We start from the raw sequence: 26,620 nt of genomic DNA, 5'->3' as shown, positions 1-26,620 counted from the left end.
CGGCGCGCGGGGCGGGCGGTCCTCCCGCCGGCAGGGGGCGCGCGCGCGCCCGTCTCCCGCCCGCCGCCCCGCCCCGCCCCGCGCCTGCGCTTCCTGCCCCTCCTCGTCCGGGATGCTGCTGCCGCTGCTGCGGAGTAGCTGCCTCCCTTCCTCCTCTCCCGGCGGCGGCGGCGGCGGCGGCGGCGGCGGCGGCGGCGGCGCGGGCGCGGGCGCGGGCGCGGGCGCTAGGAGCCGGCCGGCGGCGCAGCTGCAGCGCGGCCCCCGCGGTCCGCCGGGGCGGCTCGAGCGGGCGGACGCCGAGCCCGAGGCCGAGCCCCCGCGCGCGGCGCAGGCCGAGGGGGCACCGGGGCCCGGGGCGCGCGGCCGGGGGGCGGGCGGCGGGCGGCGGGCCGAGCGGGGGCCGTATGCTTGCATGGATCCGGGCGCCGCGCTGCAGAGGCGGGCCGGGGGCGGCGGGCTGGGCGCGGGCTCCCCGGCGCTGTCGGGCGGCCAGGCCCGCCGGAGGAAGCAGCCCCCCAGGCCGGCCGACTTCAAGCTGCAGGTCATCATCATCGGCTCCCGCGGCGTGGGCAAGACCAGCCTGATGGAGCGCTTCACCGACGACACCTTCTGCGAGGCCTGCAAGTCCACCGTGGGTAAGGGCGCCGCGGCCGCCGGCCCCATCCCGCTGGGCCTCCCGCCCGGCCGCCCTCCCCCGGCCCCCAGGGCTGCCGCCCTTCACCGTGTGGCCTCGCTTCTCCGCGCGGAGGCGAGCCTTTCCTGCTCCGGCTGTGTGGCCGGGGTGGCCCTGCATCTGGTGGCTGGTCCTCGGTGAAAGCCAGGGGAGCGGGGGGTGGCCCATGTTGAAGCCCCTGGACCCCATTCCCAAAGCCAGGCAGAGCTTTCCTCGTCGTCTCCACGCAGACTTGTCCTTGGGGCCCTGTCGGAGCGGGTTGTTGAACACAGGCGTCTCAGCGTCCGCCCCGCGCCCTCAGGGGCCCGTCATGAGGCCAGGGTGATGCATTGGTCCGGCTCAGGTCTCGGGGACTGTGTGAGCATCTCTGCTCGGGAACTCGCCGCCCTTGTCCTCACTCATCCAAGAAAAATGGGAGAGAGGTGGGAAGCAAGCAGGCGGTGTCGTGAAGTGGAAGCTGTGCCGCTGGCTGGGTGGCCACAGTGCGTAACCTACAGCGAATTTTGATGCCTTAGCTTTGCCTTACGAGGAGTAGTTGCGCGGTAAATCTGGGCTTATTTTCTATATTTGAACTCGCTTTTAAGATGCACTGAATAATGAAGTTTAAAATTCCCTGTGGAAGGTCTGTGGAGAATATTAAGACTAAAGCGACACGAAATTTCTTGTTTTAACTATAAATGCGGGGGCAGAGGGACTTCAGCTGTATTTATCCATGACCTCGAATCACCCAGGGACTCCCCAAAGTGGGGAGGAGTCCTCCAGTCCCACCCAGGGGGATGAAGTACAACACTGAAGTCAAGACAGTAAGGCTCCAGGTCAGGAAGTGCAGCGTCCTCAGCATCTAAAACCGAAACTGCAGGGAAGTTTTTTAATGAAGTCAGATGTATGGGACTTGGCGTTGAGGTTTTTCAGGTCAGTGTGGGTTGTAACAGTTATTTCTATGGAAAACCCCTTAAAAGCTGTCAGAGCTAGGGGAACCCCATAGATGAGGTGGTTCTTCAAAATAAAGGGCAGTCACCTTCAGTGCTAGGCAGTGAGGGATTTCCCCAGGGCAGGTCCAAGGAGCATTGAATAATATTTCAGTTGAAATTCAGAGGTAAAAATATCATTCCGTCTACTTGTACATACAGTTAGTATTGGAACCAGTGGTAGTTCCAAGGTGGTACAATTTGGGGATGAAGTGGTTTTAAATTGTCATGTAACAAAACAGTACTGCATTTAAAATGTCATATTGGAAAATTAAACCCCCAAGTTTTGTATTGTCTTTTTGTTTTGTTTGTGAGAATTTGTTTTCTTAATGCTTTTTTGGAATAGATCATTTTGGAAATATTTGTGCTCTCTACTCAGTTTGCTTTTCAAATATTGGCCTTGGGACCGTGATATTAAAATTCAATAGCATAACTGTACCTGTTTCAAATATCCAATCTTGGATCATATAAAGTAGAGGGAATTATTAAACCATCAAATGAGGGTTTATATTGTTGTTTTAGTACCTGACATAAATAGACTTAAAAGCAATTCAGAACTATCGATCTTTATGGCTCCACACATAAAAATATATAAAAATGAGTGATAATAGAGTTGTACTGTGTGATGAAGAGAGATCAGCAAAGGCACTAATGGGGGAATGAGAGGACTTGGGGGATGGGTGGTGAGGTAGGAGGTGAGCAAAGGTGTGCTTTCGAAGGGGGCAGAGGAGAGATGAGGCAGGGTTTTCTAAGCCGGGGCCACAGTGGAGTAGCACTCCCACATTCTGGGAAAGACTCTTAGGGGATGTTGGGGATGGATGCTTCAAGACCTTGACTGCCATGAAAGGAGCGTGGACCTTATTCTATAGCTATTGGAGCCATGAAGGCCTTTGCGAACGGCATTGGCATGGAGACAGTGAAACACACTGGGCAGGATTACATAGAATATTTGGGAATGAAGAAGAAACTGGGAGGCGAGGAAACCAAGCACTTTGTTTCTCTGTCCCCTTAATAAAAAGACATAAATGCATACACTTACACATGCCCGTATCTCCCCACACCACCACCACTGCAGGGTTCCTTATGTGCTGGATTTTTATTTCCTCCATATGTAGCCTGTAGTACTCTGCTCGATAAGTGTTTATTTAAACTGGGGGAAGTTCAGAGAAAGATGATAATTTCAGGTCTGATCTAGAATGTGAAAACGGTTTAAGAAAGCTAACTAACCCACCTTCAATGTCTGATTCTGAGTTGTGTTTTCCTTCCACTTACCGGATCACTTATTGAGCACCTACTGTGTGTTGGGTCCTATGCTACCCACTGGGACTCAAGGGTGAACAGGACACTCTCTGTGCAGACGTGGCTCAGAGCCCGTGGGGAATGAGATGATAGAGGTTGATAAGGGCAGTGGTAGAGATGTGTACAGAATGTTGGGGGAACACAGTGGAAGCGCAGCCCCTGCAATCGGGGTAGGATGAGGACTGGTCAGGGGAGGATTCCTCCCCATTGGAATGCTGTAAAGAAATCCATTCCTCAAATTCGTTTAGGAAAATGCTATTTAAATATGGCATTGGGTGTGGTGTAGAATTGTGGCTGCCTCACCTGAATGCCTGTCTTCCGAGCGGTTAGCTCATATGGTCCTTCGGAGGCCAGTTTGTCAAGTTTCATCTCCTTGTTGTACAGTCAGCTCCACATAGAGAAGGATTCTCTTCCACGGTGGCACTTGCCCTTACTCTGTCCAGGCTTGCAGATGGGTGCTTCTCATGACAGCAGAGTCTGGAAAAGACCTGCTCCCTGCGGCATGGCGGGGAAGAGTGTCTGAGCATGCGAAGACCGAGGTTGGTCACTAAAGTGATGGCTTTGTGTAATTCAGAGTCTAGAAAAGAGTGTCTCCAGTAAGTGCCTTTTTAAAGTGAATCAGACTCACTTTCTATAAAAGACCATAGTGGAAGTCTCTAGAGATTTGAGGTAATGAATCTATTTTGTAAAATTATAAATGAGCAAAATGTTGATTGTGTGTGTGTGTGTGTTATTAATCAAATAAGGAGTTGATTTGGTTTAAAAGACAACACAAAATTCACTATGGCATGAAAAGCTAAAAAGACTTTGTAATAATTGATGTAGTTAATAGAAATTGGGTGGAGTATTATTTTCAAATGGGATTTTGTATTCATGGAATTGAGTTACTTAATCTGATATAGCTAACATCATTTGACAGGTTCTTTAAAAGTACAGGAGCAGCTTTTTGAAGTTTGAGAAATGGAAAAAAAATTAGTTGGCTGTAGGAATTCACAACTATCTAACATACAAAAAGCAAACCCATAAAATTATATATTTGTCAACCTTTGTTTTATTTCTCTGTAACTATTAGACACCAGCTGTTAATTTTGTTTGGATTGAAATGTTTTGTCTGGCAGTACCCACCCCCACTCCAGCAGCATTGCATTCTAGAAAAAGCACAAGAGGAAGGTTGAGGAGCCTGGGCTCTTGATTTAGGCTCTGCCACTGAGTAGTTTGTGACTTTGGATAAGTAATATAGGTGTTTGTGCATGTAAATTGTAATATTCTCTTAGTAGTAGCTGTAATTTGTTGAGCATTTACTGTGTACCAGCAAAAGTACACTCTTTCCAGTCCTCACAACAGTCCTGAAAGTCCTTCCCATTTTACAGATGAGGAAGCAGAGGCTCAGAGAGGTAAACAACTTACCCACTGGGGCACAGCCAGTCAGCAAGTGGTCATGGGCAGGGCTAGAATGAGTTCTTTCTAACTATCTGTTCCTTAGCTTACTTGGAGATTTAAATGTACTATGCTTTGTGAAATTTTTGGTGGCTCAGAATCAGATATCATGAAGCCCTTTCCTACTTACTGAATTTGGTCCTCTCTACAGCCCTACGAAGACAGTGATGTCATTGATCTATGGTGTCAATGAGAAGATGACTTTCTCTAACTATGCCCCTATCATCACTTGTCACTTGCCTTCTGGATATTAAAATAATGCTCTAAGAATTGCATTTCTTACCTAAATATTCATTCAGATATTGAAAGCCTTTTACATATTTATAAAAAATTTTCCCAAATTTGCCATATTTAAATAGAGGAATAGTAGGAGTAAGGCGGTCTAGACCAGAATTTTGATTTTCTTGGGCAGTAAAATTTCCCCCAAAGTGCTGGAAGCTGACATAGGATTGCCAGTTCTTTTATTTTGCTGAGTAAGGACATTTGAAAAAAATCCACTATTACCAACTTTTCAAAAAAAAAAAAAAAGACTTAAAATGAAGTAGACCCACAAAAAATTAGGAAAGACAGAATATCAGAATTAAATAGTTCTTTAAATTTAGTTCTGAGAACCGCACTACTCTGTCTTCGTTGTTCCCATTCAGCAGTAGTGGCTTAAACTTCAGGCAGGCCCCAGAGAGGAGCTGCTCTTAGAAGATGATGGTGCTTTCCTGAAGCCCTGTTTTCACTCAGTTACTGGCTGGAGTCCCTGTGTCCTCTTTGAGAACACATTCTTTTGAGCCCAGTGTTGAGCTGAGGGTGGCACTCAGGATGCTGTTCCAAGGATGAGGAAGCTTGGTGGTGCAGGTGGCTGCATTTTATCAGGGCCAGCAGTAGAGCTGGAAGCCGACTTGAAGGGTCCAAGGAACAGGTGAAGGTAAGTCCCCTGCAGAAGTGGCTGTCCGTGTGGCTGGCCTTGAACGCTAGGTGACAGGGCAGATGAGATGCAGTCCATCAGTGTTGGGTCGGCCTTACCTAGAAGCATTGGAACCACTGTCAAGGGAAATTGACTGCTTATACTGTATTGTGGAAACTTAGGTCAGAAACTTGTGTTAGAAAACCCGGAATGAATATCTAATACTGGATTTGAATTCTAAACTGTATTTTATTTTACTTTTCTGTATTCATTTGCAGTCTTCCAAGCCATGGCTCATCTGCCAAAGTGTTTCACTTAAAAGAGAATTAGGGAAAGTCGTCCTGAATTCCCACTCGAAAAGCCCAGCCCCGAAGCTCTCCAGTGTTGTTCCACTCCCCTACCAAATGATGTAACACGATGACTCAGGCAGAGGGGGGTGTGAGAGGGGCTGATGCATCTTGGTTAACGTTTAGTGTTTACGCCAGCATATGCCGTGTGTGGCGTGATTAGGTTTATTTAATGAACTTAATGCAAGCTGATAGGCTTGCACAGAGTGCGTCTGTTTTTGTGGAATAGAGTAGCTATCTTTCAAAGAAAATATGGAAATTTAGTTGCGATCGGGTTGTTTAGGTTGAGTAAAAATCTATTTAAAGACCTGGCGTAAGTGCATGCAGCCTTTCTTTCACTGTTGTGCACTCACTGGAGAAGAAAGGTCTGCTTCTGCGTGGTGGAGATCCAGATTCTCAGAGATTGCTGCTCTTGCTCCAGCCCGCGGACTCTGCCAGGAGCCGTCTGTGAACAGACCTTGGGACTGGCTTGAGAAGGCAGAGGAGGCTCCTTTGAGAACTGATAGGTGCAAGTCGTTCTCCAGCCAGGGGTGCCAGGTACATTGTTCTAATTAAGCATTTGTCTGAATTTGTAAAGAAAACGTGGCTTTGTGCCGTAGTCACTTAGCAGATCTTTTTTGAGAGGCTTGTCTATATTTATGCAAGACACATTCTGCTAGCCATTTTGTCGGGCACAAAGCTAATGCTTGCTTACCTGGCTTGTCGTTTTCAGAAGGGGAAGTGAGTCATGAGAAGCCGAAATAAAATGTTAAGAAAGAGGTAAAATGCTGTGCTGTTGTACTTCAGCAGAGGAAGAAACTGATTGTTTTTCTTTGTCTTTTTATTGCACATCTTTGACATTTGGAAAGTATTTGGAAAACCAAAACTACAGACCTAAAATAGTGCCCTTAATTGAATGTGATTATGTTTTAAAAAAATATCCTTATCCTTTAAAACCAGAAAACACAACATAGGCTTAATAGACCACTGTATTCCATAGCAAACCTTCTCCTCCCAAATCTGACAGCCTCCGCTGTTTGGTTTCTGGTGCTTACATAATGCTTTCTTAGTTTACAAAACAAAACAGCAACCTATAGTTCCACCTCAGGCAAGCCTATGGTGAAGTAGCTGATGAATAAAACTCGCCTGGTTTCCCAGCTTAGTTGAACGCAGAAGCTTCAGGACCCAGGTGGAGGAACAGGCCCCTCTAAGTGAGGAGCTCTGTTACTCTTCACGTGCTGTCCTCTTCAGGCCTGCTACATGGCAGAACCTCGGCACTCTTGTTGATGGCTAAAGAATCACACACCTACAGTCACATTTTTCCTTTTAATTTTTCACTTAAAAAAAAAAACTCTCCACCTTCTCCTTAGCCACTACTCTCCTTCTAGATGCTCCCCCAGGGGTTGTGATATGTGGGGAGAGTGTGGATTTCAGAGGTGGGCGCACAGTCCTGGATTTCAATCCCAGCTCTGCCGCAAGCTGTCAGAGTGTCTCTGGGTGAGTGACTTTAGTTTCCTCATTCATAAAAAGAAAAATAAGTAGGACTTGCACTCTTCCTTTCTCGTGGTACAAGAGTAAATGAGGATAAAATATCTTACATACCTGGCCTAGAAAAGGCAAATTATACATGTCAGTTATGTTCACTTTTCCTCCTAGTTTATCCTACAGATGCAGAAACTCTGAAACGCTCCAAACAAGGATCCTTATCCGTTAGAGATGCTGACTGAGATATGTATAGGTGAATATGAAATATCACAAAGTGAACACGTGACCTGGGAAAGGACAGAATTCTTGGACAGTCCCTGCGTTTTTATGGACCCCATCTGAGTAGTAGTAAAGTTAGTACTTTTTGCATATGAAGAAAATATTAGTGACCCACCATTTGATCATCTGGGTTTTTTTATTTTCCAGCTCGTCCTCCCCCATCAATGTTCTCTTCCTCTTGTGACGTAGAGGTTGAAATTATTGGCTTTTCAGATCGGGGTCTGTCTGTAACCGGAGAGCGGGAGGGCCTCCTGGTGCAGGAGCAGCCACGTACCTCATGCTTACTTTTATCGTAATTCCCTAGCAGTGCAGAATTCTGTTTTGACATGAAGTATGTGTTGATAGCTCCCTTCCAGCCATTCCCTCCTCCACTTACTCGTCAGGTGAGGCTGCTGCAGTGAGTTGGGAGGAGCACAGCCTGGAGCCCTTCAGCCCGGGTCAAATCTGTGCTCTAACACTTAGCAGCATGGTGACCGTGGGCAAGCCACTGACCTCTCTGACTTCAGTTTTTTCATCTGTAGGATGGGGCGAGTAGTATTATCTACCTTATAAAATTGTTGAGGATACGTTGCAATGAGTTAAAGCACATAAAGCCCTTAGAATAGTACCTGAAGCACAGTAAACACCATGAAAGAGTTCTTAATCTTATTTTTATTATGAAGGGAATAAACCCCTTTCTGTGAAATTCTTGCATGTGTGTATACGTCCTGAAAATGGAACTGTCTGCCTGTCCTGACCGCCCTGAGGTGTCACGTGCCCTCGGTTCCTTCCATGTCTCTCTGAAGTCTGTGACCTTGGACTCTCTTCTCTCCCTGCCTAGTGAAGTTCCTGGTATCGCCATGTGTGTGTTCCAGTCAAGTGCAAGGCTGTCTCCTTGTTCTCCTGCATATGGCAGGGACAGAGACACAGGTGGTCTTTATTTGCTGGAGGGGAGGTGTGTCCCGCCTGGAATGAAAGAGAGGCAGATCATATTAAACTTAGGATAGACATTTGATATCCTCAGGCCTGTTACACATTTTTTGATGACATACAATGATTTTGCTATTTTAATAGTACCTACTTCTGAGATGATCAGGATACTTCACAGTTATATTTCTGTTTCATTGACTCCTCCTAACACAGTTTAAGCAGGAAAAGCCAGATAATATTAAATAAGATTTCACAAGTTCAGGTGCTTCTAGTACAGGAGTTGAGAGGTAGTCTCCTGACAGCCAGTTTGTGTTGCCTTTTCCTTTGCATGGTGCTTGCCTGTTTGCGTTGTGCTCTTCTCTGGTTGGTGGTGTTGAGGCAGAAGCTGGCCTTGTGTTCAGGTGACTCATTTTCTGATGTTGCATTTACGTCTCTCTATGTGACCTTGATGCATTTCTTAATTTATTTTCTCACTCTCAACTCAGTGAAGATGCTGGAAATCCTCTCCCTTAGTAGAAATATTATGTGCGTAATTGGATGACACTATTAGATATATATCCTTGGAAGAAAAGCCACTGTACAAACTTAAGATAGTTATTATAAAGCAGCAGCAGTAACATCACAACCACTGTTTGGATTGAGATTTATTTCAAAGTCGATGAAATCCTTCAACTTCCTAAAAGTGTTAAGTAAAATAAAATCAGATCTTTGGTGGTGGGGGAGTGGAGATGGGCAGAGAAGAAAAAGGAAGTCCATTCAGCTTAATCGTAGGCATGGACCATGGTGTCCTTTTTGCTTTTATTTAGCTTTTTGCTGGAAAGGAATGTGAAGAAAGAAGCTCCTGTTTATTTTTGCTGTTTTCATTTTTGTAACTTCTTATGGCCCAGCAAAAAGAAATAGAGTAATGTTTTGGAAATGTTTTGCCTTAAGGGGAACTTGGAAATCTTAGCAGTGAGTACCCAATTCTTTGTGCTATTGCTAAGATTTATGGAAGACAGATACAAAGAAGACTGAGTGCAAAGTTAAGCATTGTTCTCTAACAGCTTGGTTATGGTGATTCTGGGTCATTTGAGAACATTTCACACTTTTCCTTTTTTCATGCATCTGACTTTTATTGTCACAACTTTTCATTGTGGGCAGTGTTATAAATTTGAATCTAAGTTCTGCCACTCACCTAGCATGTGATATGACCTTGAAGCAAATTACCTTGTTCTCTCTCTGCTCTGGTGTCTTCCTCTGTAAATTGAGAACAATAGAGCCTATCTCTTTGGGCTGCTATAGGGTTCCATGTGTTGGATGTCAGGCACTGAGCGTTTGACAGATGTCCGCTATCATGATTATTAAAGGAGACTAACATCAAGAAGATGACATGGGGACTCAAATAGAGCAATCTGTACCCATTGGGACACTGATCATAGCCCTGTGACCTGTGTCCTTTCTGATTAAAATATTTTTAGCAAGACTTCTGTAATGTTGGTAAGCTTAGAGAAAGGTAAGCTTCTGTTGCCAGAATAATTCACTTAGTGGACCAAGGGACTGAAGAATCCTCTGGGATGTATGTGTCTAGGGAGAGGAGATGAGCATATTAAGACTACCCCACCCTCCAAGGATTTACCATCAATAATAGGAATTGTAGGAGAAATGAAGTACTCCGTTTCTGGGGTGATGTATGTGTGCTGGGTACCCCTGCATTTCACTGCTCCCATTCCATTGCTCTGCACACCAGACACACTTGGAACATCTGCCCTTTCTTTCTACTACTTAAGTGTTTGGTTAGGTTTTTTGTTTTGTTTTTTCTTTTTTTTACTAGTAAGTCCTGAATTTCCCTAATTATTCCAAAAATAGCCAACATTTGATGGAGAAGATTAGGCGGGATTCCATTCATCAGATTTATTGTGTTGCTGTTGTATGCCAGGCAGTGTCCTAGGCTTTAGGGAATCAAAGATGACTGTGTCCTCAGAGGGGACACCAAACAACAAAGAAGGGACGATGTGATAAGGGCTAGAAGAGAGTTCAGATCCAAGAACTGGGAACACAGACGAGGAATGAGGGTGAGGGTGGGGCAGTCAGAAGGGTTCAGGGAGAAATCACTTAGGACTTAAAAGGTTTCTGGGCAGACAAGGAGGCTCTCTAAAGAAGAGAACATAAAGAAAGGCACTTCTTTGCCAAGTGTTCAGGGTCTTGATTTAGGTCGGTATGACTAAGCTCTTAGAGGGCAGGGACTGTCCCCATCAACTGATGGAGTAGTAGATTGCTTCTGTTGGTCAAGATACCTGTTGGAAACTGGGTTTTCAACAAGGGCTGTAGATGGAAATGAAGTTGCCACCCTTTTCATCCCTTGCTTGTAAACATTGGTCCCAGGAGTTCCTTCGCAGTGAGGACCAGCTCTGTGCTAACTTTTCGTAGAACTAACCCACTGAATATTTGAGGCTGTTGATGACTTATTACCTTTTATTAAGGATTATTATAATTTCTGTGACATGAGAATATTAAAAATAGACAACATTAAGAGATATTTTTGACTTGATGTAAGAAGGTTTTTAGAAATGTTTAGTTTTGTTCTTTGATACAAGTATATGTTTCCAAGCCATAAATTGGAGTAATATTCCAGTTGTTACAAGCTACTTCGTGGCTGTTAAATGTGGTAAAGGGTGTTTTGAGAGAGGACTATTTTAATAAGCTCTTTTATGGAATTTCAGATCTAGCCACTGGGTATTTTTCTGTTGTTGTTAGTGATGTTGTCATTAATCTACTCCCTAAAACTAGATAGTCTTCGTTTTGGCTCAACAGATTCTTAATCCTATTCACTGTCAGTTAATCTTTGTTTTGTTTTCCTGTTAAAACTAGTAATGTATTTATAATCACATGGTGATAACATTACCACTTATTTCCTGATTTTGAATATTAATGCCCTTTCCTTTTGTTTTATTGGTTAAACTCTGGTTACCAAATAGTCCTAGTGTAGGACTGCTAAAGTTGCATAAGTTGTTCAAGTTGGTTGAAAAAGTGTCTGACATGTTTAGGCCTCAGAACAATTCTTAGCAGAGAAAACAGCCTAATCAAAACACAAATTATTTGCTCTGGCTGTTTCAAGGGATTATTTTAGTTGATTTGAAGCAGAGCTTACAAGAGAAGTATCGTCTGCAATTCTTTTCAATAAAGTAGCAGCCACTGTGACAAGTTTTACAAAAGTTACAGCTCCCTTAACTAAAACTAAAAAAAAACCCAAAATGTAACTGGAAATAAAAGTAAAATAGAATAGTAATGACAAAATATGAATTTGATTTGTAATTTGCCTTTATGAAGTAACGCGGGTGAGGTCCTAACTTTATGCTAATATCAGGAAGACAGTGTTTTGTCATTAAGCTGTGCCTTTTAAAAATCAGAACATAGCAAATATCTCCAGGCTGTTTTTTGTGCCTGTAGAATATTGCTTTAAGTTATCCTTTTCCCTGTGGTTGAGTCATTAAGGAACTCTAAGGATATTTGAAACATACTTCCTGTTTCAAAGCTGATTTAGAGTGTCATTTGACTTTTTCTAAAAAGCAAATCAGTTTCAGAACTGAAAGTGAAATTAAATTAACCAGCTTTCGCCCAGTGACATTTGAAAAATACGCCTGTTTGAGAGTAAGAATTGAAATGGAGCATTCTCTAGCTTTGTTTCCTTGTGGCATTTTATATTCATACACCTTCTCTTTATTGTACAGAAGGAGGGTTGCTGCCCTCGCCCTGGCCCAGGGTTGTAATGTGTCTTTGGTATTGCTTTGGTGTTACAGTGTGTTACTAATTATAAAAGTCAGTCACATGTCTCTCGCCTCACCTCAAGAACATCATCTGACTTGGAAGGGCTGCATCAGTGCCTTGAGGTGGAGAGCCTGGGAGCGGGGTCCTTGTGCACTGTGCAGCCACGTTGCACTGGCGGATGGGGGCCGCTGCCCCTTAGAGGCCCAACAGCCTGAGAACGTGGGTCCTTCGAAGCAGTCCGGAAGTAGTTCCTGTAGAGAATATGTTTCTAGTTCTCAAATTTAGCCAGCATCCCTTTGGCTTATGTTTGTTAGTTGTGAAAGTTGTGTAAAAAATATTGTTTTGAAATATTTAAGTTTTCTATAACTGAGATGGATATGAGGTAACATACACAAATGAAAATCTGGTTTAAAAAATTATCTGAAGTTCGAAGGGCTGAATTGGAAAGGGACAGTGATACATGATGGTTTGCTTGTTAATATTAAATAAAAATTAAAAATGAGTATGTTAATTTGTATGAGTAAATTTTTAAAAAATAATTCCTCTTCCACATTATTGACAATATAATAAAGAAGTCATGTTTACATATTAACTAAATTTTTTGTGAATGCTAAAAAACTTAATACAGTAATTTCTAGATTCAGACTAAGGCTGTTTGAAATCGAGATTAAGTTTCTAGTGTTCCATATGAGAAATTTCCCCAAGATAATGTTCTTTTAAAGCCATTCATTTGTTAATGCAATAATTTAATTTTTAAATGGCTTTAATGATAAGCTTGTGGTAGTAATAAATTATATTGTGAATAGCAGATGCTGCGTAGATAGTTGAGGGTGAAATACAGGAGAGGTTGACTTTTACAGTTGGGTATGAAGCATAGAATGACTGGGTAGTTACAGACATTGATATTCTGCTTTTTCCTTTTGAGATTTAGCAATAGTGGGGTTTTTTGTTTTTCTGATAATGATATAAAAATAGAATGATATACAAATAGAATTATTTTTTATGACAAATTGCGTCTTTATTGTTTTTGCTTCATCTTCATTTGTTTATTTACAGGTGTTGACTTTAAAATCAAAACTGTAGAGCTAAGAGGAAAGAAAATCAGGTTACAGATCTGGTAAGTGGGAGAGTCTGCGCCCAGAATTGCCATATGTGTTTAACAATCCATACGCTTGTCTTAGAAAATTAACTGTTTGAACTGGTTTGCGTCTCCTACTTTTCTTCTTCTTTGCTCATTTTTAAATAAACATTGAGAGAGAGAATTTAGAAAAGAGTCCATTTATTTCATACTCCATCTACACATAGGGGGTTATGAAAAGAAGACATTACTTTAATAATGATAGCTAATTTGGATCCCTTATGCCTCTATTTTCAAATCATTTGACATAATATCAAAACCATCATCACTAAAATGATTGTCAAATGCTTGTCTTCGTGTTTTTAAAGTGATTTTGATAGTATGTTCCTAGCCAGATTTGCACGGTTTCAAGGCACATCACCCATAGACAGTTCAGTGGCTGTCCCAGGTGGCACAGTGGGAATATCGCTGTGGGACGGGCATGCCCCTTCTGGCCGGGTTGCTGATGTCATGTGGCACGAGCCCCCATTAGTGCCAACTGGAAATGAGTCCAGAGCTGCTTTCTGAAGAGACGCCCCTTTCTCACATCTTGATTGTAGGAGAGTCTCAACCAGCTGTGTTATAACCATGTTTAGTCTAAGAACCTTCTGTTGGCTCTCAGCAGCCTACAGGTGGCCTTAGGAAACCCATCTATGGAGAAAGGATCAGGTCTGGTGGTGGCTTGAAAGTGGCACCGCTGGGGTATTCTAAGAATGCCCTTGTTTTAACGACACGGCTGCAGTGTACTCAGCTTACTAACTCCTCTTGGCAGGTCACCCTCAGCTCTGAGTGTTTGTCCACCGTGTGTGTGTTTGCTTTCATCTGCGTTAATTCTGCCTCACCTGTGGCTTCATCGGTTCCCTAATGCTTGAGTGTTAGTGCCATGCCTTCATTCTTCATCCGTGTCCCTGTCTGGGGCGCAGCTGCAGCCGAACCAGCATTGCTTGCCTGCCGGAGGTGTCTGAGGTAATATCTTTGTTTGGTCATCTGTGACTATGTCACCCATTTTAAGGATTTTTTGGTTTTTGTTGTTTTTTTGTTTGTTTTTCCTATTTTTGTTTTTCGCTTGATTCTAAAACATTAACATTCTTGCCTAAATACTTGATAACAAAAAATGGCTACTTCTTATTATATTAGCCCATGATTGGGAAGGCAGCAAACTTTGTCTTGTACAGTCATGTGCTGCGTAATGACATTTCAGTCAACGACAGATCGCATATAAAATGATGGTCCCATAAGATTAGCAGCACATAGCCTAGGTATGTGTAAGTATACTCTGTGATGTTCCCACCTTGACGAAATTGCCTAATGACACATTTCTCAGAATGTGTCCCTGTCGTTAAGTGACCTTTGACTGTACATTGCTGCCCATTGTTTGAATGCTGGAAATGACAACCAAGTATCTCTCGCATGAGCTACTGTTTCTAATTTAAGCTCTTTAAGGTAAAGACCATCTTTAAAAGGAATCTGGGTACATCTCTGTACTTAGCACCTGTGGGTGGATGCTTTTTGATGGAGATTGCCCCACAAAGGATTATAAAGCTAATATTGAATGTTTGTGCAACTTGCTTTGTGGATGACAGCAATGTCTAAATGATGGCATTGTGGCTTGTCAAAAAAGACATAATTAATATATTAATACTTTGGTTTTCATTGCAGGCAGTAGTAATCTGATCTGTAAAAGTATGTCCAGGGGCCGGCCCCGTGGCGTAGCGGTTAAGTGTGTGCGCTCTGCTGCTGGTGGCCCGGGTTCGGATCCCGGGCGCGCACTCACACACCGCTTGTCAGGCCATGCTGTGGCGGTGTCCCACATAAAGTGGAGGAAGATGGGCACAGATGTTAGCCCAGGGCCAATCTTCCTCAGCAAAAAGAGGAGGATTGGCATGGATGTCAGCTCAGGGCTAATCTTCCTCACAAAAAAAAAGAACAGAGGAAAATAAAATGCCTTAAAAATAAATATGTCCAAATGTCCTGTGTCTCCTTGGAACTCTGCCCCCTAAGACTGTCTGTGTTGATGACATTGGATACTTCTGGAATCTCACTACAATACCTTTGCATCTGATCTAAGAGGCCTCTGCCTGTGACTCCCACTCCATGGGGAAGCGTGTGATAGTGCAGTTCCGGGAAATGCACAGGACGCTCTGAAACCACTTTTCTCTTGGGTGTAAAAGCATTCCCCAAAATAACTCCTGCTCTGCTTCTGCTTGACTCTTCACTCCTCAGGCTTCATTTTTGAAATTTTTAAATTGCACAACATTGGTGAAGAATGTAACTGAAGGAGGAAAAATGAGATTCACTGAAGGTGTTTGAAAGGTTGATTGCAAGTCGAATACAGGGAGTATCCTAGTGATTCAGTTAAGAAGTAAGACTTATCTTTCCTAAAGGGATTTTGGACAGTGAGTACATAATGTATCCACGTTGCCAGCTAGTTGTTAATCACACAACACTCAAAGTAAGATTCTTATCTTCAGAAGTATTTTATTTAAAGGATAAAAACTTTCTTCGATATTGTTACCCAGCAGGTAGAAAGGAAGTACTGGCGTCAGGTCCACTGTTTAAAGCAGTGCATGCCTCGTTTTGGAGTTGGGAGCAGTCCTTATGCTGTTGCTGTTGTGATCTGCTTTGTTCACAAGTGGGCGTATTGGCCTCATTTTACTCTGTCACAGTTGACAGCAGACGAGGAGCCAGTGTGGTTGGAAGGAGCTCTTCAGAGAGGCTCAGTGGACTGCTCTGCTAATAATAGCTGTGCTCTGGGTTTCTGGACTGTCAGCCTGTGGGGGCATTGCTAGTCGGTTTTCAGAAAGGTTTTGTTAGAAGAAATGCTTTTTTTCTTGATTAATTCTGAATATGGCCAATCTAAGAAAATATTATTTACTATAGATTCCTAAAAGTTTAAGGTACCAAAAGCTACAGGTGTTGTCATGACATTTTATGTCCTTGCCTCATTTTCCAGTTTCTTGATTATCTGTGGTCAGAAAAAGAACCATTTTCTTGTCTCTGTATTAAGATGTTTCTACATGTATATATATAAGAACTTTATGTAAGCATAGCTAAAATAAAATATGTCAGCTAGCATATAGTTTCGTGAATTTACATCCAAATGCTGTCTTGGAAATTATACATGGTGACTTAGAGTCATTGGGTTGAAATGGGCTTGAAGCCAAGAAATTTGTCTCCTACCTTTAGGCAAAGAGAATTAAAATGCTTCACGTAAGACCCCTCATTCTGTCCATCGCGCCAGTGTTCACTGTTGGGGAATTTTAATCAGCGTTCTTACGTTGATATCAAGCTGGTTTCCTTTCCTTTGCTTGGAAGAGGTGGAACATTTCATACACTGATATTGGTTCCTGCCCTGCAAATTAATAATTGTTATCATTTAAGTGGATATATTAAATACAACAAATAAGAATCTTTGAATTTTCAAAGCATGGCCGTATTACCAAACTGGGAAAACAGAATTGCAGGAATTTTTCAATTTACACCAAAATAGAGAAATAATAATAATATCATATTGCAGCTGTAGTAAATGATGATTTAGCTGACATTAATAAACTGCAAATCTCTAGAAATCAGTTCTTTTATCATTACAGGGAAAATTCAGGTTCATGGAGATAAAGAGGGGAAATATTAGGATTCTGCATCTTCATAGATAGGTGTAAAAGCAAGATCAATGCATTGGTATTTTATTATCATCTAGTTTTTTGGAGAGTGGAAAGTTGTGTGGGAATTTTATGGTACTGGCACAGAGTAGGTATTTAATAAATACTTGTTGAACTGAATTGGCATTTTGTTTCCCTTGTTCTTTGACCATGTTATGATAACAGGTAATTGAGTAGGGGAAATAAATCAAGCAAAGGAGCTTTTGAAAGGAATAGAAAATAAAAATTTTTGCAACTCAAATATTTTGGGAATGTGGAATAGTCTCTCAAAGAGAGATGCTTTCCTACCTCAAGCATTCAGAACCAGGCACAAAAGGACGGAATTTAAGGAATGGCCTTAAATGGGGAGTGGTGAGCTGGTAAATGTTTCCTCATTGGGATTTTTATAAGCTAAACTTTTTTACTCATTTATTTGTGTTAGAATGATTGCCTCAGATTTTGTGTTTTGAGGTCTATCCTTGTTGGATGTCTGACTCAGAGCCGAGAGAGACAGCTGACTTCTTCATGTTTCTAAGGTTCTTGAGTTTGCTCCTCATACAACACGGTTTTTTAACTATATCAAAAACTGCCTTTTACTATCCCTATTCTTTGATTGTTTGGTTTTTATTAAAACTTCCAGAGATCTGCTGTACAACATTATGCCTATAGATATCTGTTAAAAGGGTAGATCTCACATTAAGTAGTTCTTACCACAATAAAATAAAAATAATTTTTCAAAAACCTCTAATGTCTCTAATTTCTCTATTCTTGAGTCCCCAGTTTCTGGATTCTAATTCATTGAATGTGTATAGAAATAAATGGGAAGTTGGTTTACACTAAAAGTCAGCTTAAAATTACTTAGAATAAAGATTTATTAAAGTATGTAATTCCCAAAATGCTCAGTGAAGATATGATATCTGATTGCTATTTAAATTTATGATGCCACTATATTGTGCTAACCACAGATTTCAGAGTAGAAAAATGTGTGTTAATTTTGCTTTTTAAAGAAATGAGTGAGATGTTGTTTCTTAACAGTATTCAAAGAGCACAGAATATTTTTTAAAACATTAAAAATATTTGATCAAATCCTAATTTGAACAAGCCACCTCTTGTGACAGGATGGGAAACCATGCTTTGAAAGATTTAACTCTTTATGGATTTGAAACTATTAATTATGCCCCAAAGTGCCTAGGATTTCAGAAATACTTCTATTCATTGATTCCTTTTGTAAATGGTGTGTGAATCAGTTCCTTCTTACCTACTTTGAAAGTGCCTGTTTATGTGGTCTTTGAGTTGGTTTTAGAAATCCTGAATAATTCAGTCCCCATCATATTCAGTTTTCCAATTTTTTGGCATTTCTAGGTCAAAAAATAAAGTTTATTTTGCCTTGAAGTGGCATCAGCTTTCCACATTTTAAGCATGGAAGCTTTCGTTCAGCACATGTTTATTGACGACCCGCTGTGGGCCAGGCATGCAGCTCGGCCCTGGTGGACAAAGACAACCAGCTACAACCTTCTTGGGCCTTCCAGTCAAGGGCAGCAGGGGATTCTTAACATCCTCTGGAACAAAGCAAATGGCCTGCTTGATGGGAAAATGAATTTTCCAATGAGCTTTTTTGTTTGTTTGGCGTAATAACACATCGCTAATGTGAACTAATTTGGTAGCAAGTCTATTTTGAATGAAGCCATAAATTATAGCCCCATTGCCATATGTGTTCAGGAACGTGGTCCCATAAGGTACAGCTCAAGAGAAACATTCTTTCATCAGAGGCGCTTGGAAAGTGTTGCACCCTATCTCCCCCTTCCGGAAACTCACATGCTCTATTGTGTGGGAGGCTTTGAACAGTGTTGCAGTGAAGAACCTTATTTTTTGCCTCCTCCAGTGCCCCCCTGCCTTCCTCCACTGTGACCCATCTGTCTCTCTGGCCCCTGGGAGCAGGCCATGAGTTAGGGTTCCTTGGGAAAAGCTAAATTAAGAGATCATCTTTAAAGAAATTGTTTTCCTGATCAGAAGCCCTGCTCTGTTGAGCCTCATTTGTAAATAAATACATGATGGTTCTCAAACAGTTTCTTGGCTTATTAGATGGAGAAAGTCAGTCTCCGCCAGCCTGTGTGTGCTCTGGTGTGCTGTCATCCTTCATGTTGAAATGGTCCGCTTAAGCCTGAAGAATGAGTTGTTTTTAGGTTTCAGAGCAGCAATCAGAGAAGAATGAACTCAACTGTGTTTCAAGCCTGTTTGATGTCTCTCCGCTATCTCTTTGACCACGTGTTCTGTTTAGAAGGACTAAGAAGATAGCAAGACTGATTCTCCAGCATTTTTCATTAGTGGGGGACTCTTGGTCATGTTATCAACAAAATCAGACATTAATCATCTATGTTAGTTAAAAGAGAGTTAACGGAGGCTTAAATACTTTGAACTATTGTCCATGCATTTTCGCATTGTTGATAACTGCCTGCCATGGAGGGTGTTACGCTTTCTGTCATTTTACACGTCAGGAGACTGAGCTCAGGTGAGAAGGTCGAGTTATCCAGAGAAGCCAAGAGGAGTGCCTGGGTGCCCTGGACTGCCCGCTGCTCTCTGCGGTGCACCACGCCAGTCACCTGCTGGCGGCGGCTCTCACCAGAAAACGGCTATTGTCCACTGTTGCATCAGTGCTATTGAGGGAATGATAACACATATACCTGTAAATATGCCAATTTATAGAAACAGGATACCTAGAAAGACTGACTTGAGCATAATACTTTGTGACTTCAGGATAAAACAGTTTCATATCAGCCCACTGCCCAACTCCTTGTGCATCTTTGCTTTTCCTCTTATTCCCTCCATACCACTTTCCTTCAGACTGTAGTAGATGGGGGCCTTAGATCCTTCTAGAGGCAAGTTTATGATTTTGGGGGGTGGGGGAGGAGTGTGGTCAAGTGCATTTATGTAAATTACCTTATACTTTCATGATTTTATTCTAGAATGTCAAAAAATTTATTACAAAGCTAACGTTAGCTTAAGTTAGCCCCTTAGGTATGAGTTAAGAAATCAAAAATTACTTTTATGCTTAATGATATTTCTGAATGAATTTTCTCATTGGAAAGACATTTCATTTGAAAAAATTAAGATTTTGCTGTGTACAAGACTTTAGCATCTTCAGTTAAATTATTATGGGATCTACCTTTTCTCTCCCCTTTCATTATGACTGTCTTTTTGCCATAAAAATTCTCATTTTCTTATTTTCAGAATCTTAGTTTGAAAGAAATTAGATCTTTATGTTTTTGTTTGAATGTAACTAGCTCAGAAGAGCTACCCCCACTAATAATAATGAACATGCCCAGACATGAGGAGTTGCCTGGTGACTAGAAGGAAACCAGCCTGCAGTGTGGTGGGCGGTGCTCTCCGCGTTTCCACTGGAATGTAGAGTTGATTATTCTGGTTACTGTCAGTGAACTGATTTTTGCTGCTATTTCTTAGGGACACGGCAGGTCAGGAGAGATTCAACAGCATTACCTCAGCTTATTACAGAAGTGCCAAGGGGATCATATTAGTGTATGATATCACTAAGAAGGAGACATTTGATGATTTGCCAAAATGGATGAAGATGATTGATAAGGTAGGTGTTGCGTTTTTCTCTTAGATGTAGCCTCTTTTCTTCTGGGTGTTAATCCTTATAAAAGGAAGGATGAAAGGGGAAACATTTATGGAGATACTTTTACATACTAAAGGTCATTTAATCCATATTACAACATTCAAAGTAGATATATATTCATGTGTTGTAGATGAGGTGAAAGAATTAAGATTTATCCAGAATCACCTTATAAATGATAAAGCCAGGATTTTTATTCTGGTACCCCGGACTCTGACTTCAAAGCCCAAACATGGTAATTCCACTATGTCAGGCTGCTTCTGTGGAATTAGATATGGGCCATTCTCATTTCTGCAGAAAGTTCACTTGGATGCTCATTTTCTGAGTGTCCACAGAGTAGGGACCTCAAGGAGATGGGCTTCACCACGGTGCCTATGGACAGTTCCGGGGCCTTGATCATCTGCTGGACATCTGCCCTCAAAATTATTCATGTCCTTTACTTCCTCAGTTTGAACAAAAGAAATTTTATCCTTTGGCTCGAGATTGACTATCCAGAGATCACCTGTGTCTATGAGCGTAATGTAAACTGTGGGCCCCCCTCTAAGAAATGTGTACCCAAAATACACTTAAAGGACAGAGCAGTTAGGGTGTGATGTGATAAACAGGGACCACATTTGGAGAGTTTTCTTCCCCTTATTCAGTAATTTGATGTTTAGTTCCTTTGCATAACAAGCACAGTTAATATATTATAAATTGGGTTTTGTTACAAGTTGTATTAAACCCCTCTATTTAAGATGATGTGGGAGAATGTTCGTTTGCCAGTCTTACAAGCATGTTATCAGTGTGCACCTCTTTCAAATGTGGTAGGGACCAGAGTGACCACAGTAACTGAGATAATTGGCCCTGGGGTGGGCCCTGCCTTCAGCCTGCTCTAACTTTGCTGTCGGTCATCCCTGGGCTCTGTGCTCTGCAATGGCAGGTCTCTGGGTGCTGATTTCCTGCCATGCTGAAGCCACAGGGAATGCTCCTAAGGCAGTTAGAGAGGGGCAGTCCTCATTGCTGGCTAAAACTTTCAGAACCAATGTAATGAATTCAAAACTAAAGGCAATGGCCTCAACCCTAAGGGCCCTGTGAGGTCCTTGAATTTGTGGGTCTGCCGAGGTCCTGCGGTCTGATGCTCTCCTCTGATACTTGACTCTTGCTTCTAGCTTTTTGTGAGCAAATGCTGTCATTTCTTGAGTGCTTACCGGGTACCAGCCCTGTCCGGTGGGCACCTGTACTGTCACCCGCACTTTGCTGATACAGAGACTGAGACCCTGAGTAGCTCGGCCAAGGTCACGCCATCAGGTGCCTTTTGCTGCAGTCTGTCTCAAATAGTTTTTTAGAATATACAAAATTAAATGAGTTATTCAAGAGATTTTAACCTTTCTAGAGAAATTCTGTTGTGCCTGTATTTTTTAAAAACTTAGAAATGGAACTTTTAACTTTTTTCCTGATTATAAAACTAATGATACCTTGTCATTATAGAAAATTTGGAAAAGCATGAAAGTAAATTAAAAAATCTATAGTTCTGCTAAAAACCAAATTGGACCCATACTCCATTTAACTTTACATTCTGCTTATTTCACTAAATATTCTATCTTGAGGGCCTTCCTGTGTAATATTAATGTTTTTCCAAAGCATTTTTTTATGGCTGCATTCTTTTTTGTACCTTAACTTATTTCATTCTTCATGTATTTTGTTGGACTATTAGGTATTTTTTGATTGATGATCATTTTGAGTATAGGGCTTTGCCTGTATGTTGAATCATTTCCTTAGGATAGATTCTTAGGAGTTATTGGTCAAAGGCTAAGAACATTGTGGTTCATAAAGCCTGTGACCACGTTGCTTTCTAAAGCGCATGAGCCCTGGGAGAACCATCTTTCACAGTCCTGGAACCAGTGCTGCCTGGCAGAGTAGAGCTCAAAGGTCTGTGGAGCTAATGAACAAATGAGAGCAAGATACTGGATTGGTTTACATTTCCTGGCAGTATATGACAATGCCCATCTTTGAAATGCAGCTTCTTTTAAAATTCCACAGTATGCTTCAGAAGATGCAGAACTTCTCTTAGTTGGAAATAAGTTGGACTGTGAAACGGACAGAGAAATCACCCGACAGCAAGGTGAAAAGGTGAGAGAACTATGGAGGCAGTTCCCATGCTCCATCCTTAGCAGTTGGTATACTTTTTCTTTTAATAAATTACTCATTTTTTTTGTGAGGAAGATTAGCCCTAAGCTAACATCTATTGCCAGTCTCCTCTTTTTGCTGAGAAAGATTGGCCCAGAGCTAACATCCGTGCCCATCTTCCTCTGCTTTTTATGGGACGCCCCCACAGCATGGCTTGATAAGTCGTGCGTTGGTCTGTGCCCAGGATCTGAACCCATGAACCCTGGGCTGCTGAAGCGGAGCATGTGAACTTAACCGCTGTGCCCCTGGACTGGCCCCAGTAAACTTCCTGCTTCTTTAAATTCATTTTGAAATGGAGAAACAAAAACCACATTAATATATACTGCATTATTATCTAACGTGACATTTTATACAGAGAAACCTGGTTTTTATTTATTTTTTTTTTTGCTGAGGAAGATTCGCCCTGAGCTAACAACTATGCTAGTCTGCCTGTATTTTGTATGTGGGATGCTGCCACAGCACAGCTGCTGATGAGTGGTGTAGGTCCGCACCCAGGAACCGAACCCGCACCGCTGAAGTGCAGTGCGCCGAACTGAACCACTAGGCCACGGGGCCAGCCCCCAGAGAAACATGTTTTTAAGCCATAAAATTGCCTTTATGATTTTCTTTTACTCGAATGTATTTTAACCTTCCTTGGAGAATCAATGATATTCATGTTTTAAATGTCAGATACATTGCAATTTTAGAAACTTGGGCAAGTACTTAGACTTGAAGGTCCTGGTATCACCTTAGGGATTTTGTTTTGTTTGTTACTTACTTACGTGAGAATTCGCTGCACTTGAGAACTTGATAACCCTTGTTCCTCCCCTCCCTTCAAGCTGAAGCACGGCAGGCTGCCCCGTCGTGGGCCTCATGCTCGGACATTAGACTGCGTTGCACCCTACACAGAAAAAATAAGTTTTTTTTCTTAGTTTGCACAGCAAATAACTGGGATGCGGTTCTGTGAAGCAAGTGCCAAGGATAACTTCAATGTGGATGAAATATTTCTGAAACTTGTTGATGACATTCTGAAAAAGGTAACATAGTAATCTATTAATGAAAGTATTTCACCTGAAGCCTGTAGTTTCCTTCATTGTTTTTTGATTGAGAATTTTTTGTTTAGAAAGGGAGGTTCGGTGGTTTTCCTCAGACTCAAGAATCAGGTCAAGTTAACTCAGCCCGCGGCACCCAGTGTGCTGTAGCAGCAGCTGCTTCCCGTGCGGGTTTGCAGGGTCCTCAGTGTTGAGGTCCAGTGTGCTTGTTTAGCCTGAAGTATGGTTTGGTAGAGAGACTGGAGCAGTGTAACAATGTGCCATGTTTATTTGACATCTGCTTTTCTTTTTTCCTGTTTTCCCACAGGAAGTAAGTTAGACACAGACAGTGGGGACAGTGGGGACCTAGCAGAGGGTGCGGGGTTCTCAGCTGAGAAGAGAGCACCTGCCTTGCTCGGTGCTCTGCTCTCGAGCAGCAGGCTGGTGCCATTACTGAGGCCTTTCCGGGACGCTAAGTTCAGGAAAATTGCTAGACAGCTTCACTGAACAGCAGCAGTTTCTTTAGGAACATTTAGGCTTACCTTCAAATATTTTTTAGTAACAACTTTAAGTTTGTTTATATTATTATTACATATAATCTGCTCAGTTCAAACATAATTCAGAAGCTTCTAATAAAATGGTTGTTTATGTAATTGTCGAGAGATTCTTTCTTTCTTTAGTGATGATATAACTCCTGAAAATGCAGAACCATTTTTTCATTTATTAATGCATTAAATTTCCATTATACTGGGTTCTATGAAAAATACATGTTTCTGAGGTCCATCTGGGCTCTTCTGCCATAGAGTATGAAGTAGGCTGGGCAGCGTCGTGTTGTGACATGAAACACCCTGAACTTGGTTTTTATTCTTTGGTGTAATATTTGTATGTCTAATTAAACTTTGATGATTGGAGAGCTTTATATAAAAATACTTTGTTCTTATATAATTGTACAATTTGCAAAGCATTTACATATACATTGTATGGTTAAAATGTGTTGGTCTTTTTTCTTTATCCTTAAGATGCCTCTGGATATTTTAAGGAATGAGTTGTCCAATAGTATCCTCTCGTTACAACCAGAGCCTGAGATTCCCCCGGAACTGCCTCCCCCCAGACCGCATGTTCGGTGCTGTTGATTGCTACTTTGGAGACAAAGTGGAAATGATTCCTGGAAAGGGGAAAATGTTCTCTTCTGCACTACAATCATTTTGACGATTTCCTTCGCACTTTGTAATCCAAGTCAAAGCTATACACTAACTTGTAAATATGCAAATATGCAATCCTGGGTAAGTTTTGGTTATAAGTTACATATTTCCCTCCAAATTATTATAGTTCATTTATTATGCCCGTGTCTAGTGTGCATACACTGGGAAACATAGTACTTCTAATATGAAGAATGGGAGAAATGAAAGGTATAATGTTTCTTGAAATAAATAATATAATTGTCCTTGTTAATTATATTATAAGGACAGAAGATAGTCTGATAAGAAGAAAGAACGTGATGCTTTGCTTACTGTTTTAAAGAAAATTTGTAAAACTAAAGACTCTTTGGGGGAAGAACGCTATCTTAAGTGCTTTTTCTCTATTTACAAGGCATTTCTCCCAGCTGTGGCGTCTTTGAAGTAGTGGAGTGTTTCTGCCACAAAGCAAAGCCCCATTCATAGCCGTCATTGAAGGTTACTTATTAACGTATGTAATGTTAGAGTATTACTAGTTAGAGGGTAGGATTTGGCTTGGTCCTGAGGCCGCAGAATCTCTCTCATGGTTTCCTAGAGAACATACCCTATGCTTTTAAGAGCTACAAAGATTCAATAAAGAAAGAAGTGTTTTTGAAACTAGAGAAGATTTTAAAACAACGCTGCTGTCCTAAAGAAATCCTGTTTAAAGGAATTTTAAAGAGATACATTTTACTATATCAAAGAAATACATGTATTTGCCTAAACATTCTATACCTTTGTAATGATAAAACTTCTCCCCTTTATGGTGAAGCTGACTCCTATTAAGCCTAGACCTGTGTTCAGAAATTTTTTTTTGGTCTGATAATGAATTTGTGAACTCTATCTTTGGTATATCTTTTATTAAACTGCACTGTTTTGTTTAGTCAAGGTAAATAAGTAATTATGTATTTGAATAACTTGGCGTGTCTTGAGTGTTGTGATATGAAAAGCATTGTGGTCTTTCTACACTAATGAAGTGCAAATAAAATTTTGTATTTATGAATGACAGTTGAGTTGCAACATTTATGTGTACAGTTATAAATTGTATATCTGACAGTATTCTTCAAAAACTCCAAATCTTCATCTTTTGAGTGTTTTACATTAGAAAAATACAGTGTCTTCTGCTGTGGAAAGCAGTTTCACAGTTTCTCAACAGGTCAAACATAGAACTACAGTATGACCCAGCAATTCCGCTTCTAGGTACACACCAGGAAAAAATTGAAAGCAAGAGCACAAACAGATACTTACACACCAATGTTTATAACAGCATTATTCACATTAGCCAAAAGATGGAAACACACCAAATGTCCATCAACAGATCAATGGATAAACAAAAGTGATATGTACAAACAGTGGACTGTGATTCAGCCTTAAAAAGAAAGGCAGTTCTGATACATGCCACAGCATGGATGAACCTGGAGGATGTTATGTTGAGTGAAATAAGCCAGACACAAAAGCATGAATACTGTAGGATGAATACTGTATGATCCCACTTATATGAGGTCCCTAGAGTAGCAGACTCGTAGAGACAGAAAGTTAGAATGGTGGGTGCCAGGGGCTGAGGGGAGGAGGAATGCAGAGTTATTATTTAATGGGTACAGAGTTTCAGTTTGGGAAGGTGAAAAAGTTCTAGAGATGGATGGTGGTGATGGTTGCACAACAATGTGAATGTACTTAATGCCTCTGAACTGTACCCTTAAAAATGGTTAAATATATAATATATACTGTCCTCAAATTTTTAATACATGTACCTTTTACCATCCAACGATTCATCATGGATTGTGCCAGTTGGGCACCTGTCGTCTCACCTCCGCGCCTCCCTCCTGTGC

The 26,620-nt window shown here is 41.6% G+C and overlaps 1 protein-coding gene across 1 annotated transcript; it reads left to right on the top strand.

The window, feature by feature from the left end:
• The first annotated feature begins 112 nt into the window (after positions 1-112).
• RAB12 (RAB12, member RAS oncogene family) lies at positions 113-25,799 on the top strand. The gene is made up of 6 exons (XM_058556700.1): positions 113-635; positions 13,072-13,132; positions 20,230-20,368; positions 22,421-22,510; positions 23,479-23,583; positions 24,597-25,799. The coding sequence occupies exons 1-6, from the start codon at positions 113-115 to the stop codon at positions 24,708-24,710; spliced, it is 1,032 nt and encodes a 343-aa protein (XP_058412683.1). The 3' UTR covers positions 24,711-25,799.
• Positions 25,800-26,620: the final 821 nt, after the last annotated feature.

This window comes from Diceros bicornis, chromosome 16 (assembly GCF_020826845.1).
Source record: "Diceros bicornis minor isolate mBicDic1 chromosome 16, mDicBic1.mat.cur, whole genome shotgun sequence".
NCBI classification, from domain to species: Eukaryota; Metazoa; Chordata; class Mammalia; order Perissodactyla; family Rhinocerotidae; genus Diceros; species Diceros bicornis.
Note: the sequence above shows the minus strand (reverse complement) of the source record. Positions and strands in the feature narration are given on the sequence as shown.